Raw genomic sequence first — 17,990 nt, forward strand, 5'->3', positions numbered from 1 at the left:
TGCATAGTATCGATACAGTTCTTTTAATGATAATCTTAGTCATTTTAGAAAATACCCAAATAACAGTTTTTAGATAACTGGATTTTATATGAAATAATGAACAGTCGAATTTAGTGGTTATTTTGAGCATAAAATTTAGGTCCGTACAGCCTATGAGCCAAACTATGTCGTAAAAAGCGAGAATTCTGAAATACAGTGAATTTATCCTTGAAAATTTTCATTGGATTCAGTATACTATATAAGTTGTTTCTTTCTGAAAAAAATACTTATAATAAGGATTTCTGGAACACGTCAACTAGTTGTCGTAATAGTGCTGCCGAAAGTCGGAAACGAAAAGTCGGAAAAAAGAAATTTCCAGGCAAATTTCGTAAAAAATACAATTTTTAAAACAAAGTTTATGACCCAAGGTACTTTTTGATTGTTGTAAATGTATATGTTAATATAATCGACATGTAATTGATCAAACTGGGCAACTGAATGAACGACTTTGTGAAAATTTTGACAAAACAAAATGGTTACTTTCCTTTCTTTTTAGTCGCCGGCAGAGAAACATAATAGCTAGAATACAGATCAGTTTTTTAAAAACTTGTAAATGGTAGTTATGGTAACGTGTTCACTGAAATCACACACTCGTCCTAATCATCAATAAAGTTAGCTCCCACAGCGGTAAGTGCACCCTCGACGCGAGTTGAACAGTTCAACACAGCTACGTACATCACCTCCATTTTAAAATTTGCTTCAAGGCAGTGTCTAGGGGTCCAGTAACTGGCCTTCTAGACCAGGAGTCTAGAGGTCTAGTCTAGACAACCCATACCAATGTGAATACTTAGAACAGTATGTACAAAGAGGAGACTATAATTATATTTTATCTTTGAACAGTAGATGAATTAAAATGTTTGCTCTAATATGTAATATATGTCTCCCACAACACAGCACTTGGTATGGGAGACATATTGATTTACTCCTGTCAGTGTGTGTGTGTCTGTAACAAAGCTTACCAGTAGGATGATTTTAGGCTCTGAAGTAAAGACTAGGTTCTTTTTAAGCCCCTCTTCTTTCGAACTTTATTTATGATGTTATTACTGCAAGTTCTCAAAACAAATTTGGTAGTTGTGTTGGTAACAGATAAAGAGTACTTGGTTACAAAAGTTGTCCTCTGACAACATCTATTCTGGTCTCAAAACTGGTATGTACAGCATGTCTCCCTGCCAGCTATAGTCAAGTCTGATCTTGGACATCCTTGGAATCAACTACTTCTTGAGGCAACCGATTCCACTTGTCAATCACTCTACGTGAAAACTGATTTTGACAAAAGGTTGTTCTACAACGGGGCTTTTCAAGTTTTAAGTTGTGTCCTCTTGTAGATGATGAATAAAGAAAATTTTTTCAAAGGAACAGTCATCTATACCTTTAACAATTTTGAAAGTCTGGATAGCATCACCACGAATTCTACGCTGAGCAAGTGTTGGTAAATTCAAGCTTGTCTGCACTCTTTCTAGAAGTCAGACATTTCTCATCCGATCTTTACCAAACTTGAACAAAATGTGTTTGCTAATAAGTCCTCAGCCAAGTTCGATAATTAGCCAAATCAGATCAGGCACTTTGGAGTTATGGCCCTGGAACATAATTACCGACATTACCAATACAGTGGTAGAGACAGGTTGACAGTATACAAAGACAGACTTACTATTCAGATGATTAGGCAGTTGTGGGAGTCATGCGCTTTTCTCAAAAGCGCCTCTTGTTTTCTTTTCATTTCAAATACATTGTAAGTGACAAGAAACAGAAGTATTAATAATTCTTTAATTCCAGGAAAAAAACGATCACAAATTCAAGAAATAATAAATAGCAATTTGTACGCTGTTAAAAATACAAAAGAAAACATTTCATTTCTTCAGTCTTAAGAAAACCACAAATTCGATAAAAGCTTCTGATTACGGCGTACACAGAACTAAATTACAATCAATAATTTACCGAATTTACATTTTCTTGGTATTAAATAATTATAAATTTATACTTCTATTTCCTGTCATTTACAATGTATCTATAACAACGAAAAAACGATAGCAAAAGTAAATTGTTCTCAAAATCATCTCGTGTTTTGAAAGATACAATGTAAATTATAGTCTCCTCTCTGTATATATGCCATTCCCAGTATTCATACTGATTACCAGACCTCTAGAAAGCCCAACGCAGTTACCTGACCCCTAACCACTGCCTTTCTTAAAATTTCCAATGTTTGAACCTCTGTCATGTCTGTAGAACCTTTGAAGGTGGTATCTACTTGTAATTTACTTACGTCAAGCACAAAATATATAATAAACTGATCAAGATGTTTCATCCTTGACAGGGACTGAAAGCCAGGACTTTTCATACCTTATTTACCATTTGAAATTTATGAAAGCCAGTCTTATAGGATTTTGTCTGATAAATATGTTTAATTTTATTCATCTTCACTGGTGCTAGTAGTATAGTGTCTTTTACGCTTTTCTTACCTGCCACATTGCCTTCTGCAAGTGCTTCATGCATCACATGCCCTTTTTATTGCCCGTTTTCTTAATGTTAATGTGTTTCTTCATGTTAATCTGATATAAACTGATAACACCTAGTGGTTGGGAAAGGAAGATGCGATGCGAAGTCCCCACATTCAGTTTAAAAAAGACCCATTGAAATTCCCATAAAATGCACAAAAATATCAGCAGAAAAAAACTTACAAAGTCGCGAAAATCTGTAAAAAAATTGTTTCTTTGTCACCAGAAGAAGAGTTTAACCCTTAGATTAGTATTACTTGACAGTCATTTGATAGCAGTTGATTTACTTTGCAGATTGTAACTTAAATTAGTATTACTTTACAGTCATTTGACAGCTGTTGATTTGCTTTGCAGATTGTTACAGAAATAAGGTCTAAATTGTATGAGACAAACCAGAAAAGTCCACTATGATGGATGTGACAGTAAAAACTCTAGATGGACAGAACAGAAGTTTTAGTGTTCCTGAAAATGTAAGTAAACACACTTTAGTCCAAGTCCACAGTTGGGTATATTAATATATAGTCTCCAAAATTGAGTTGAAGTTTGGGGTCTTTCTTTATTAGCAGATCTCTTATTTTGTAGAAATTTTTCCTCACCTTAGTAGGGAAATATTTAGATTTGTACATTATTAAAAGATAAGGTTCATATAATTCTTTGAGGAATAAACTTGTCTTTAGGCTGAAAATTTCACATCATCTTTATTTTTTTTCAGTTTTGGGAAAATTTTTGCAGGGCCTGTTAGGAGGGATAACTTAACACATAATGACTAAAAAAGTTGGTAAATCATCTCGTAATGACCAAAAAGTGACATCATAGAAAAACCCAAATATTTTTCAGAATTATGTTACACTGAAAAAGAAAACGACTTAAAGCACTTTGTCTTAAATGGAATAGTTTACATAATCAAAATGATATGTATCTACTTAGAGTTTTAGTTGGAATATCAAACAAAAATTACTTTTGAGTGGAATCCTTTGTCAGTACAGGTACTGTAGTATGGGGGAAAGCATACTTTTTGTAGAGAAGAAAATGGCCCAAACTTGCCAAAAACGTATCTTAAAATTTTTGAATATTGAACTTAGATGCAGTGTTTTGCCAACCAGGCTCTCTATTTATATCACATTGTCAAACATTGTAAACAAATCTCTTTTAAGAGCATATTTATAAGTAATACAGTAATACTTTCTATTTATTTATTTTAGATTACAGTTCGACAGTTTAAAGAGAAAATTTCAAACTCTATAGTAAGTACTAATAAATTTATTCTCATTCTGTATTCCAATTCAGCTCATTACAGTTATTATGTCATAGTGTTGAATGCACACTGCACACTGGAAAAGAAAAGCATGCAAAAAAGGCATTTGTATGGTGAATGTTGTCAAGGATGTAGATAATACTCCGGGGACCCGGATGTTGTGTTAGAATGAATATGATACAGTCAAACTTTGTTCGCTTGCTCAAACTCATCATCAGGTCCTGGCAAAGTCTCTGTATAATGTATATTGTTAGATGGCTCAAACTACGGATAACTCAAAACAAATTTTGCCAGTCCCGTTGAGTTTGAGCGAATGAAGTTAGCTGTATACCTCAAAAAGTGATAAAATCATTGTTTGTTGTTTATTCGCATACATTAATGATTATATACAAGTCTATCACATCTGAACAATGATATATCATTCAGTGACAAATCACCATTTAGGATATATTATTTCATAAATAATTACATGTCTTTTATAAAATGTGTTATAGATTTATAGGTAAAGTTCTGTGTGTAATCTATACTTGTATACTCACTGCAAGAAATAAAATCTAGCATCTTGATCAGTATGTGTACACAGTGCATAGTTCATGTAACCATTGTGAAGAATTGTGCAAAAAAAAGAAGAAAATTCAGTACATGTGCCAGTAAAATTCTTGTGGTCTAGTATGCTTTCACTATCTGTTTTTAACCAAGTCACACATATTCTTTAAAAAAGGCAGGGGCATAGCAGCCTTTTAAAAATCAATGGGCAACTTTAATAAATAGAAATGAAAGGGGATGGGAATGAAGTCTTAAAAATCAGATTACATGTAGTTTTAATTAGGTAACTGATACACTTAGGCAAAGTATTTGTTGGACATACCCATGCCTTTTTCAGACTGATCCCAAGGGCACTGTCCCCCTTGCTCTATCTGCTTTTGCATGAATGAGAAGGGATCTATGAAGGTGACTTCAGGGAAATGTTGTATAATAAAAGAATGAGCTTCCTTATGTGCATACATTATAATTGAGCCGCACCATGAGAAAACCAACATAGTGGGTTTGCGACCAGCATGGATCCAGACCAGCCTGCCTGGATGTGCATCTGCGCAGTCTGGTCAGGATCCATGCTGTTCGCTAACAGTTTCTCTAATTCCAATAGGCTTTGAAAGCGAACAGCATGGATCCTGACCAGACTGCGCGGATACGCAGGCTGGTCTGGATCCATGCTGGTCGCAAACCCACTATGTTTGTTTTCTCATGGCGCGGCTCAATTATATAATTATGGATATATAACTGATTATGTATAACTTTTGTTTTGTTTATTAGAACATACCTGCGGATACCCAAAGATTGATATTTCAAGGTCGAGTTCTTCATGATGACAAACCATTGAAAGATTATGGTAAGATATGTGATTATATGAGCCGTGTCATGAGAAAACCAACATAGTGGCTTTGCGACCAGCATGGATCCAGACCAGCCTGCGCATCCGCACAGTCTGGTCAGGATCCATGCTGTTCGCTTTTGGAGCCTACTGCAATTAGAGAAACTGTTAGCGAACAGCATGGGTCCTGACCAGACTGCGCGCATGCGCAGGCTGGTCTGGAACCATGCTGGTCGCAAAGCCACTATGTTGGTTTTCTCATGGCGCGGCTCATATATATGTAAATACAATGCTCAGATTGATTTTTCATTGCGTTATAATTTCAGTTCTTTTGTTGTTTATTTTTTCAGGAAAAAATATATGAGAATTAAAATTTGTGTTTTAAAAAAAAATTGATGCAATACTAACAAAAAGCAGTACATGTGAAGTGAAGAAAGTATCAGTATAGCTCATATATGTTTAAACAGCCTGGTTTTATAGGAAGGCAAGTACTTTGTTGATAAATTGGGGAGGATTTTAAAACTGACTGGTCCTAGTGAATAGGGGAAACACATAGTCTTGTATATGACTTAGACAATCATTGTTAGATTCAGAATTATTTGTTAATCCATGCTGTGTTATATTTACAGATGTTCATGGGAAGGTTGTACATGTTGTTTTACGTCCGCCGCCAGGTACGGGAAGACCAGCGGGGAGTGACAATCCCCAGCCAAGCACGATACCCACCGGGCGCGATGTGAACAGTGTGGTGGTAGGCTCCTTCAGTCTTCCCTCAGATATCATAGACACAAATATGGTACAGGTATACATAAGCTTACAGATTATGAGATACATGGCCATACTGGTTCATCATCTGGAAATGATGTATAGCTTGTGTTGCTGATATTGTGTAACTTACATTATGATACCATTAAGCCTGTTTTTTATGCCCCCGAAGGGAGGCATATTAGTTTTCAACTGTCCGTCCGTTAGTTCGTCACAAAGTTAACTTTTTGCATGAAGGCACTTTACTCGCGAACCTGTGCACCCAGGACCTTCAAACTTCACATTCTGATAGTACTTATTGAGTACACGACCCCTACTGACTTTGGGGTCAACAGGTCAAAGGTCAAGGCGCTGTGGGGGCATTTGTCACCATTTAGTGACAGCTCTTGTTTCTTGAGGAGTTCTGATTTATTTCAGGTTTGAGTGGCCTGTTGATTAAGGTCTCTGACTTTTAATCACTTGCCCCTCACCTCAGTGGGTTCCAACCCTGCTTGGGTCATCTAGTCAGGAAGTTGTCAAGGAGACTTGTGGAATGTTGGTGGTTCTACCTGGGTGTCAGTCCATGCCTGTTGTACTGTCTGAAGGGCCAGCTGGTATCTTTCCTTACCATTTAAAACTGCAAAGTTACCATATGATATGAGTTAGGCCTGTGTTACTTAAAACATTAAATAAAGAAATTTTCTTGGTAAAGTCTTACCTGGCTAGCTGCATAGGAAACATGGAGAGAACACCTATTAAACTTCGACAGAGTCAGACATGTTTGATAATTTTTCTTGCCTACTATTGCAAAATTGTCAAAGATACTGATGATTTTAAAATCCCCCATGTAGTTTATGACATCATGCATGTGTTAATTTGTAGCTTGTCTTTTTCTATGGAAAAGATTAACTTTAAGGTCATATACTAATGGGATATCCTTATCATTGCACACTAAGTAGGCAAGACAACTTACACTGTTTAACTGCAATCAGTGAAAAACATGATGTTTAAGTGTCTGTAGTAGTCTGTTATTGAAACCTGTCTTTAACAAAGGAGAAAGAATTGATTCAAAATTTAGAAATAGCATGGTGTTTATGTTCTGCTCATATATATGTTGGAACACAGTAATAAGCTGAAGATCTGAATAAGTTAAAAGGGAAGGAAGGGCATTTTCAAATCAATGAAATTTTCTTGCTTCTGGACTAAATTTGAAAATTTAAATATTTCATATTTTAGAATATTGCCCAAGATGCTATACGAAGTATGGGAGACATGGGCAGAAATGCAAGAGTTTCGACAAGAACATCAGTAAGTAACATAAAAAGGAAAAGAATAAATGAACTTGAAATATCTATTGTCAAGAAGTAGCAGAAAATAAGTGGCTCTTTTAATATCGATAATACTAATTACTGAAGGGCTGCTGTTAGTGTATAGTAGGGATATGCTATATTATCCGTATAACAATATAATATTTTTTGGGAGTAGAAGAAGATACATACTGGGTAGGAAGTTTCAAAACTGATGCTCCATAGTGCAAGAATGTTTTCGCTATGTGACCGTTACATGTATTTTGAAACATTTCGTATAAACTTCCTGCCAGCTGATTAGTCTTGGAGCTGTGAGTATGGACTTGTCTCAGTTTGAGCATGGTACAAAAGAACACTAAAGATAAACTTCTATATTTATCAGTGTTGTATGTTATAAAAATTATTAAACCCACCCCGTATGATTAACTGAAATGACAAAATGACTTTTTAAAAAATTTCTATGCTTAATGGTGTTTGAAAATAATTGCTAAGACTTTATTTAGGCATAGAAGTTACTCCTATAATATTGGTAAAATATAATGTTTTCATGTCACTCAGTGATACCTCAGTTTTAAATTCAATCATTTAGTCACCAGTGTATTATTTGTAACAATGCTGTTACATCTATCATTTGTAATGTCTACAGCTTATAGATGGTAAAGTCACTACATTAAAGGGTTTTTGTTTCTAATGTGGAAACGGGGTATATGTGTTTTTCTAAAATGTTTCTTTAGGCAGATGGCTCAGCAGTAGATGTACACATACATCTTGGCCCTGTACAAACTGGTGCTGCAGTCAGTGAGGCCCAGATGAGGCTCAACACAGCACGCCAGATGATGAGGCTTGCTACAGAGGCACTTAATCAACTAGAGGTAACTATACAGTGTATACTGAAATTGATTTTAGATAAGTTTGGATTGGCTTGAAATTTTCTTTTCAGTTAATTGATGTTTAAATGTTGAGTTGAAGAAATGAAAGGAAATGGTACATTTTACCTAGTTTTATGATTTTTGTCAATGCTTCTCTATTTAAAATGATTAAATTGACAAAAGTATTCTGTGGAAAGGAAAGTAAACAAGAATTTTGAGTTTATTTTGTTTTTGATCTGTTTTAATGTTCTGTTAGTCCCATTATGGAAAATGTTTGTTGCCAGTTTTTTACACATTTGACATACTAGGGACATTTACTTTCTACTATGTGATAATAACACGAGATAATCAGGCAAGATAAGCAATATTTCGTACGTTTTTTGTAACAGAATCCTGAAGGAGCAGATAACTCTGCATCAAACTCACAGGCCCCCGACACGGAACCAGCTACAGCAACAGAAAGTGTACCAGTCCAGGAAACTGTCAGAGATACAGTCACATCAACAACAGAGAACCAGTCTGCCCAATCACCAATGGAAGTTTCTGAAACTGATGGTTGGTACATATTAAACAAATTTAAGCATTGCAGTCTTGGAAAAAAAAACTGTTTATGCTCTGCAAACATTTATAAGGAAATAATGTTGATCCAAATTAAATACATTGAGGCATTACTCACTGGAGCATCAGTGCTTTGAGCACTTGGGCTCGCTTAAGTCACAATGGCTGGATCACCTTGGCTGGCTTGAACCTCAACCTTTATGTGATCCTTACTTAAGCCTTGCAACACTGAGCAATAGTGTTTAATTGTATATTTTTACAATTTTTGGCGGGGGCAGAGGGGGGAGGGGTTTAGAAATGAACCTCTGAAATTTGTATTTCATTAAGAAACCATTGGTACATACTTACTGACTTTGAAACTGAAGAGTGCCCATATTATAGTGTACAAAAGTATTTATCTTTAAGAATTTACTAAGTAAACATGAATATTTACTGTAGTTTGTCATGATTTTACAGTATGTGTAATTTGTAAATAATTAGAACCTGGTGACAGTCAGACTGGAGCAACAGCATCTACAAGTAATGCGGGGTCTACACAAGCTACAGCAGAAAGCAGCACTTCAACCAATCAGAGCTCAGAAACATCTCCTTCTGACCAATCAAATGGCACACAACAACAGAATGGCAGTCAGCAACCCCGTGGCCCAGTGTAAGTATATACAAAATTAATGGAAAATTACTGTATGGCTTGCTTAGATCAATAGACAAAACTATAGCATGATGCCTAAAGGTGTTTTATTACATTTCATTAGAAGTGAGTTTTCAGAGGTGACTTTTTCAAATTTTGACTTAAATAGCCCTGTTTAATACAGACTGTTCAGTTAGCACTAAGTTTGAACCTGTGGTCTAGAAAATAAAATCAACTGTATTTGACATATGATGAGATATTGTTGTTAGGCTGAAGAGAACAGTTTTCTAGACCAATCAAAGTTTTTTCATCTTTCACCTGGCCATTATGAATCTTACTTGGTTTAAGGTTAATTTTACATTTGTAAATAAGATCAAAATGAGTCAACATGTTTTCTTATGAATCTTTCAGGAGACCCAATATTAATGCATTAGGGGAGGTTCTAGTTGAAGTCAATGAATTGAACAGAAGATTACAGCCTCATATAGAAAGGTTTACCAGAATTGTTCAGGAGGACGGAGAAATGAATCAAAATGTAAGATGTGACCTAATTCCAGTTTAGGATACCTTCCTTTCAGTAGAGAATTTAATTACCAGATATGATCATAAATGTGTCTTTTTTGGCCAAATAGTTTGAGAAAAAATGAGTTTTATTTTGCAATCCAGAAAAACTATTGGGATAATTCCTTATTACTGTTGATTGGATTTTATTTGCAACAGATTTATTTTTGATAATTTACACAACCAGAGCAACAGACAAAATTCAAAACCTTTGTCAGCATTAAACAACATCTCCTATAAAATAAACATCTACAGATCTGTTATCTGTCAAGTTTTGAAATATGAGCCGCAACATGAGAAAACCAATATTGTGGCTTTGCGACCAGCATGGATTCAGACCAGCCTGCGCATCCGTGCAGTCTGGTCAGGATCCATGCTGTTCGCTAACGGTTTCTCCAACTGCTATAGGCTTTGAAAGCGAACAGCATGGATCCTGACAACTGCACGGATGCCAGCAGGTTCTGGATCCATGCGGTCGCAAAGCCACTAATGTTGGCTTCATGTGCTGCTCATATAAATATTGAGAAATCTGTAGACTATAAGTTTGAAATAGTTCAATTGTTTCATAAAGCAGATTTATGAATGTTTACCAACAAAATACAATGTAGCAAAAAGACTATAATATAAGAACTTGAGAAATCAAATGATAACCGTACTTTGATTAATCATGGCTTCCTTGTCCAGTATATTATTGGGAATGGTTAGAATACATTGAGTCTGTGCATATGAATAAGTTCCAGCCAATAAATGTTGTAGGTAACTACTGTAAAATCAGGTATTTTTGCATGGCTAAAAATTTTCTGTTTTGTATTGACAACTTTTAGAAGTAAGGAGGACTATAGATATCAAACCAAGAATTTTTGTGAGTACATTTGTATTTGCAAATATAGTTTGATAGCAACAATAAATCTCTCACAAAATTTCCAGTATTGATAGGGTAAAATGAGATATATAACGCCTCAAGCATGGCTTGCAATATAACTTATTGAAACTAATTTGTTATACTTTAGGAACAACGAGAAAATCAGCGTGTTTGTAACATGGTTTCTGAAGCAATGCACGCTGTCAGCCATTCGTATCACGCTATCAGTGACCTGATGGTAGACCTCGGTCAGAACAGACCCCGACAGTTATACGTAACTCTCGCCATCGCACAACCTCACACGGCTGTCATACAACAGACAATACCTGTTCAGGTACATCTTGCATTTACTTTAACATGCATTCATTGTACCTTGAGTAGTTGAACTTTATCAGCATTTACTATTTATTTGTTTCGTTAAATACGAGAAAAATGTTCGGGAAATTCTGACATGGATTTTTCAAAAATTGATTTGACTGATATTCATATATTGCATTTCAGTAAGTTTCAAATTCTAAGTAAAAATATACAGTTATGTAAATGATTTTCATCCAGATGCTTTAATTTATATACTACTGTTTTAGAGTATATATAGGTATATAGATTTAAAAAAAAAACTATTCTTGTTGTCGTGACATTGTACAATTTTTATAGATATTTAGCTTGGTCTCATGTGTTTATTTTTATTATTATACCTTGCATCAAGACCAGTTTTATCGCTGTAAAATTCTGCATTTTCTTATTTAATACACATGAATATACATTTATTGGGCATTAGACGAATTTATTTGCATAATTCAATTGCTAAGTTGCGATACTGGTTTTTTTTTTGGTTGATAGCTTTTCATATATTGGACTGACCACTTGAATTATGCAGATTATTCTCAGGTGTCTAGTAGTCCGTATTTTGTATATACAGTAGAACTTTGTTCGCTTGAACTCGGATAATTGGAACACCACCCTTTGCTCGAGCTCATAGTCACGTCCCAGCAAAATCCCTGTAATTTTATGTTTGATGGCTTACTACTGAAAATCGAACAAATTGCCGCTCAAACGATTCTAGATACAGTTACTGTATGTAATGAATTCTAGCCGTTGTTTAGGCCAATACAAGTGGGCAGTCACGATTGATATCGCCAATTCAGCTAACAGAGCCTCACAGTCGCACAATACTTCTAATCAGCTATAGATGTCTTAGTTACAGTTTACAATGAATTGGTATTCAATTCAGTGATCGCGATACGAAATCGATTAATGATTATTGAACGTCTTTGGAAAGGACTTGAAAATGTCTTCGATTATATTAAAATCTTTAGTAAGCAAGATCGAGATATCGAGTTTCAACAGTGTATTTACCACAAACAATACTTTTGATTGTATAACCTCTAATATAAGAAGTACTAACAGTATCAAAACTAATGCCCACTCTGTTTATTTGAAGATTCATGAGTCTATGTCATCCAATAAGTTAATAATTTATAGTACTCAGCTTTGCTCAGTTTCATAACATATGATGAATAGGATAATTGCAAGCATGAAGAATTTGCTAATTTTCACAAATTCTCACTGATAACCCAAATATACTCCTACTTGGCTTAAGTCTGTAGCATTATAGAATAACCTCACAGAACCAGGTTTGTTACCTCAGGTCTATATTTTAACAAAATATGCCCATACCACTAAACATTTTGTTAAATGTCATTAAAGGTATGGTAGTATTTTCTAAAAGCCTAGTGCACGTTCATTAGACAGCTCTTGTTATTTGAGCCGTGCCATGAGAAAACCAACATAGTGGGTTTGCGACCAGCATGGATCCAGACTAGTCTGCGCATTGCATTGTCATGATCTATGTGTTTGCTGAATTTTCCAATTCAATAGGCTTAAAAGTGAACAAGCATGGTATCCTTCTGCAACTGGTCCTGATCCATGCATGGTCGCAAACCCATATGTTGGTTTTCTCATGGCACGCTCATTTAATTTATGAAGAATTAAATTTACACTGATGTTCAGAATTTCGATACAAGTAAGATATTCTATGACTTTTTATGTTCATAGACATAAATTAAAATTGAAACGTTATGATATAAATTTTGCAGTAAAACATTGGATTCCCATAGTCTGGTTTAGGTTGCAAGGTTGTGACACCTGATGTCAGTCTTGTAATTTATCTCAAAGCTTGAATATCCACCTTGTCACAATGGCAAATATTCACTATTTGACTGTTACTTTAATGTTACAAAGAAATGTTAAATGATTTCAGAACAAATTTTAATTGTTCTTACATAGAAACTGTAACTTGTAAATTACACTACAGATATAGCTTTGAAATTATTTATTACCATGGCAGCACTTATGGTTGTACATGCAAAATGAATAGGCTCCTCATGAAAGCAAATGATGGATTTCAAATATTTCGGGCTATGCATAGACAGTATTTATGATTAAATTGATTCAACGAAAAAAAAATTCAACAAACTGTATCAAAGCTGGTTTTACCCTCCATGCATCATCGATGTTTTCCAGTCATAGCTGATTTTTTAGAAGTTACTTCAAATGATTGTACCAGCATGTTTTTATATTATTGCTTGTAACTATAGATATTGTTTGTTCATAATTTATTATTGTATTATTTGATGAGCATTCTGCAGTTATTGCAGTACATTACTTTTTAGTGGGTTCCAAGCTCATTCAGCTGGACATCTTCAACAAAAGTACGGAACACACAGTCCCCAGCCAAGCACAGTATCACTGTACTCGATCATGCAGCGAGATCAGCCACTACGAACTCATTGGTGCCCAGCATGATGCGGTTAGTATTAGATGCAGAGGCTTACACATACAATGTCACAGCTTCAAATGTTCTTGAGGTTTGTAGCCAACTTTCACCTCAATCCCAGTTGACATAAATCATTTTTGAAATTGAGATTTTGGGCTGTTGTAGAAACGTAAACATTTAATTTCATGGCAGAAATTTCGTGGTTGTCCGAAGCAATTTGTGGATAGGATTCGTGATTTCGAACATTTGAACCTAAATGTAATGGACATTCTACTTGTTTCTTGGATTAAATTTCTTTGTTGATTCAACTGAATCCAAATTGTCCTCCACGTATATTAATGATTTCAGTAGTCTCTATGTCCTCGAATATGGTGAATATATGTCCATGTAGAACTACCTATCAGGCTAATTTTAGTTGATCAGACCTGATATAGTAAATGCATTCAGATTCCAAATCCTTTTAACAACGTGTGCTCTACTGTCAAAAAGCCACTCGTCAGTCCGAAATGAGGAGACAAACTGTTATAATAGAATTGAAAAGTTATGCAGGCAGACAAAATTCTTCCTTCTCTTGGTTTTACAAATTATGTTGTTAGAATTAATCATTCTGAAAAATTGAGAAATATAAAGGAGACAAACTGTTATAATAGAATTGAAAAGTTTTGCAGGCAGACAAAATTCTTTCTTCTCTCAGTTTTACAAATTACGTTAAGTTAGAATTAATCATTCTTATGGTAATATGTTGAATATTTTTATTGAAAAAGTGTTGTCCAGGATTTCTCTTGTATTTAAGTGTGTGGATGTGAATTCCTCAGGTATTAATCCAAATTGAATATACCTGAAAAAACCGTATGCACAGATGTTGGCGTGACAGTATTATGTCTTGCTACATCTGTTGCTGTATTTCAGAAATCACATCATTGAAAACAAACAAATATGTGGAGTTTATCAAAGTAAACTTTTCTCTTGAATTTTTTTTGGACAAATTTTGTTATAAATGTATTTCCCATTATAGGCTACGCAAGGAGATGGCACACCAGAGATCATATTTTGTTTGTGAAATGGACCAACAGCTGACAGTAAACAGTATATCGCTGAGTGGTAACTATGATAAAATGGGCCAACTACCAAGCATCTGAATCACGTTAGAATTTGCTAATTTTAAGAATGAGTACAGTCGAACTTCATGGCTCGAATCGAGGGTCTTGAAATAATTGATTTCCGTTATTCGAGCCATCAAAGGGTGCCATTTTGATGGGATCGAGGGCATGATGTGTTACAGACACTTACATCGTAAAAAGTTTTGTCATATTTGTACTACATTGATTTTTGTAGATAAACCTAATAGTCTTTAATTATTTATTTTCAATCATGACATGATACGAAAAGCTATATTGTTCTAAGTTTTGGATCTTATTCGTTGTCCTGCTTTCCAGTACCGACTTAGTATCCCCTTTTTCGTCCTTACTAGTTTTCACCATGCAAGCATAGAAGTAACATCGTATCTCCGTTTTTAGCAACAAAATAAAGACAGACATTGCTCAATTTTTTTCTTCGTATAATCAAAGCCATTAAGCATTGCAGTGAACAATTTCACTGTATTAATTTTGTCGTATACCGACGTAATTTCTAGGGTTAATTACCACGGCGTAAGGGAAGTTGGCGAATTCAGCAAGGGGGAAAATTTTTGTGAAAAAAGCCATTCCGGCGACAAATAGTTCACTGAAAGGTGTAATTATCACTGTAATTGAGCCGAAGGGACCACCAAATGAAATTCGAGAGTTCGATTTCGAATTCGAGCGATCCGAGTAAGTAAAGAATTAAGAAGGAATAATTCGGACGGCGAAGAGTTCGATGATCTGTGTTCGAAGACGAGTCGAGCATGAATCAACTTATTACATAAGATTTGGAAAATGGAAATTTAAAATGGTCAGCATTGAGCCAGAGCTATGTTATTAATAGGATGTTCAACACAGGAAGCAGATTATAGTAGTTTGTCGATGTATTTCATTGAGCTTGCCATGAGAAAATCACATAGTGGCTTTGCGACCATGGATCCAGACCATCTGCGCATCCCGCAGTCTGGTCAGATCCAGCGTTCACAACATTCTCTACTGCAATAGGCTTGAAAGCTAACCATGATCCAGACCAACGCGCGAGCGAGGTCTGATCCATGCGTCGCAACCCACTATGTGGTTCTATGCAGGCTATTTAGCTGGTTAGTTTGCTCCAGCTGGGTTTTGATGTCTTCTTTGTGTGGGAGCCATCCACTGCTATGATAGACGATAAGGTCATGTTCTTAAATAATGCCCTGGAGGGGCACTTGATTCTTCCTCCACCATTAAAAGCAGGAAAGTTGCCATATGACCTGTAATTGTGTCTGCAATGTTAAACACAACAAAGATATGCCGTCAGTGTTTTGCTGTTTTGACAGAAATGCTGTTTTTAATTTTCTGGTTTCTAGTCATATATTAAGATTTCTCATAAACAGATGCCAGTTTTTAGTTCACTTTGTCCACAAGACTTATTTGATTGTATCTGGTACTCTGGTTTGTTGCAGCTGATTCAGGGACAACAGCCAGTACCCCGGCCCAGCAAGCTGGTCAGCCAGCAGGGACAGCTGGTGGCACACAACAACCCCAGGGGGATCAAGGCCAGGGAATCCTGCCCCCTAACTTCATCCAGAACCTAGTTCAACAGATTGTAGGCCAGACAGGTAAAAACCTAATAAATAAAAGTATATAGTCATATAACTGAAGCAAAATCAGATTGCTTAACGATAGAATGTTGGCCATCTTGGCCGAAAGGTTAAGGTCACTGTCTTGGAAAGCTTTTTACTTGCTCCTAATTGCAACTGGTACAAAGTGCTGCTGGAGATGTAGAATACTTTTATCGTATGATCCGTGGCCAAATGGTTATGGTTGCTGACTTAAAATCACTTGCCTCTCATCGATGTGGGTTTGAGCCTCACGTGGGGCGTTAATTCTTCATGTGAGGAAGTCATCCAGCAGACTTGAGGAAGGTCGGTGGTTCTACCCAGGTGCCCACTCGTGGTGAAATAATGCACGGAGGGGCACCTGGGGTCTTCCTCCACCATCAAAGCTGGAAAGTCGCCATATAACATATAGTTGTATCGGTGCAATGTTAAACCCTACAAAAAAAAAAAAATTATCGTATGATACTATTACAGGTTGCTTATAAAAATTCTTTGCTTCTACCCAGTTGCTGGAACATGTCTGGAATAATACCCCGAGGGATACTGGGGGTTATCCTCCACTCTTACAGCTGGAGAGTCACCATATAGCCTTGATTTATAGCAACATCATTAAAAAAAATAGTGGATAAAATTTCTTGGATTTGGAAAACAAAAATTTGTGGACTTTTAATTAATCAATTTCAAATTTAATAGGAAAAAGATACAGGGACTTTTTTTGGTTCACTGGGATTATTACTTTATTAATTCATACAACAACCAAATTCACAAAAATTAGGCACCAAAAGAAGTAAATGATTTCACAGTACCTGAAGAACTTAAGAGGATTTTAAAATTGTAATAGAAAAGAAAGGGAGTTTCAAACTTTCTTTAAAAAACAATGAGTTTACCTTTAAAAATTGGGCATATATAAGGTTTAAATATTTTTTCAATACATTCATTTAAGGTCAAGGCCAGCCACAGAGAATGCAGATCAATATAGGTCAAGGTCCTCCACCTATGATGGGACTGCCAAGACCAGGTATGCCTATGGGTATTAGACTAGGACCTCGTATAGTCAGACCACCTGGTACCATAAGGAGCGAGCTTGGCACCCAGACATCAGGTGGAAACGGAATTCCAGCTAACAGTGGCACGCAGACTTCAGGTAAATTTCATATCTATTAAAGAAATGATTCAAGTCAACCTATAAAAAATCACTGAGCACTCTTTACTATTTTAGGTGAGTAAAAATTGTCAGCCTAGATCAGACTTACAGGGTTTTTAGGTCAATTGGTTTAGGTCCTTGACGTGAATCATGTGGTGTTTGTTGGAAGCCACATAGGATATTCCTTATGAGGAAGATTCCAACTGGCTTAGCGAAGCTCTATGGCTCTAACCTAGTGCCCCCTCCAATATTTGAGATAATGCTTAAGAGAGGAACATGGGATCTTTCTACTCGATTAAAAGTTAAATTGTGTCGATGTAACTTAATACTTAACAATAAAACCATATAAATCTGGTATAATAATAATAATAATAAAAATAAAATCTGTAAGAAGGTCCTTTTGAAACATAGTATGAAACCAAGCGAAATAATAGCAGACTCGGTTTGACTCTATTTATGAGAGGTTATGGAAAGCACAACACCTCTCATGTCTCCTAGCGCAGGCTTAAGCAGAATTCTGTTACATAGATACTGAATGGACTCCATGATCCCAAAGGGCTAGAAAATGTAACAACACTGAATCCACGAGCAGACATTTTACGGCCGCAAGGCAGTTAAAGATTGATTGCTGTTGTGATAGTAAATAAAATCTGTAAGAAGATCCTAT

At 35.7% G+C, this 17,990-nt stretch overlaps 1 protein-coding gene across 1 annotated transcript in view; it reads left to right on the forward strand.

The window, feature by feature from the left end:
• Positions 1 to 304: 304 nt before the first annotated feature.
• Positions 305 to 17,990, forward strand: part of LOC123553282 (large proline-rich protein BAG6-like) — a 33,416-nt gene continuing 15,730 nt past the window's right edge. The window contains exons 1-15 of the mRNA XM_053524206.1: positions 305 to 407; positions 2,886 to 3,001; positions 3,734 to 3,775; positions 5,101 to 5,176; positions 5,788 to 5,960; positions 7,139 to 7,210; positions 7,944 to 8,081; positions 8,468 to 8,633; positions 9,117 to 9,285; positions 9,676 to 9,799; positions 10,836 to 11,055; positions 13,002 to 13,042; positions 13,360 to 13,554; positions 16,014 to 16,179; positions 17,123 to 17,323. Coding sequence (XP_053380181.1) covers positions 2,939 to 3,001; positions 3,734 to 3,775; positions 5,101 to 5,176; positions 5,788 to 5,960; positions 7,139 to 7,210; positions 7,944 to 8,081; positions 8,468 to 8,633; positions 9,117 to 9,285; positions 9,676 to 9,799; positions 10,836 to 11,055; positions 13,002 to 13,042; positions 13,360 to 13,554; positions 16,014 to 16,179; positions 17,123 to 17,323 — 1,846 coding nt within the window. The 5' untranslated portion in view covers positions 305 to 407; positions 2,886 to 2,938. The remainder of the gene's footprint in view (positions 408 to 2,885; positions 3,002 to 3,733; positions 3,776 to 5,100; positions 5,177 to 5,787; positions 5,961 to 7,138; positions 7,211 to 7,943; positions 8,082 to 8,467; positions 8,634 to 9,116; positions 9,286 to 9,675; positions 9,800 to 10,835; positions 11,056 to 13,001; positions 13,043 to 13,359; positions 13,555 to 16,013; positions 16,180 to 17,122; positions 17,324 to 17,990) is intronic.

Source organism: Mercenaria mercenaria, chromosome 15 (assembly GCF_021730395.1).
Source record: "Mercenaria mercenaria strain notata chromosome 15, MADL_Memer_1, whole genome shotgun sequence".
In the NCBI taxonomy this organism is placed as follows: domain Eukaryota; kingdom Metazoa; phylum Mollusca; class Bivalvia; order Venerida; family Veneridae; genus Mercenaria; species Mercenaria mercenaria.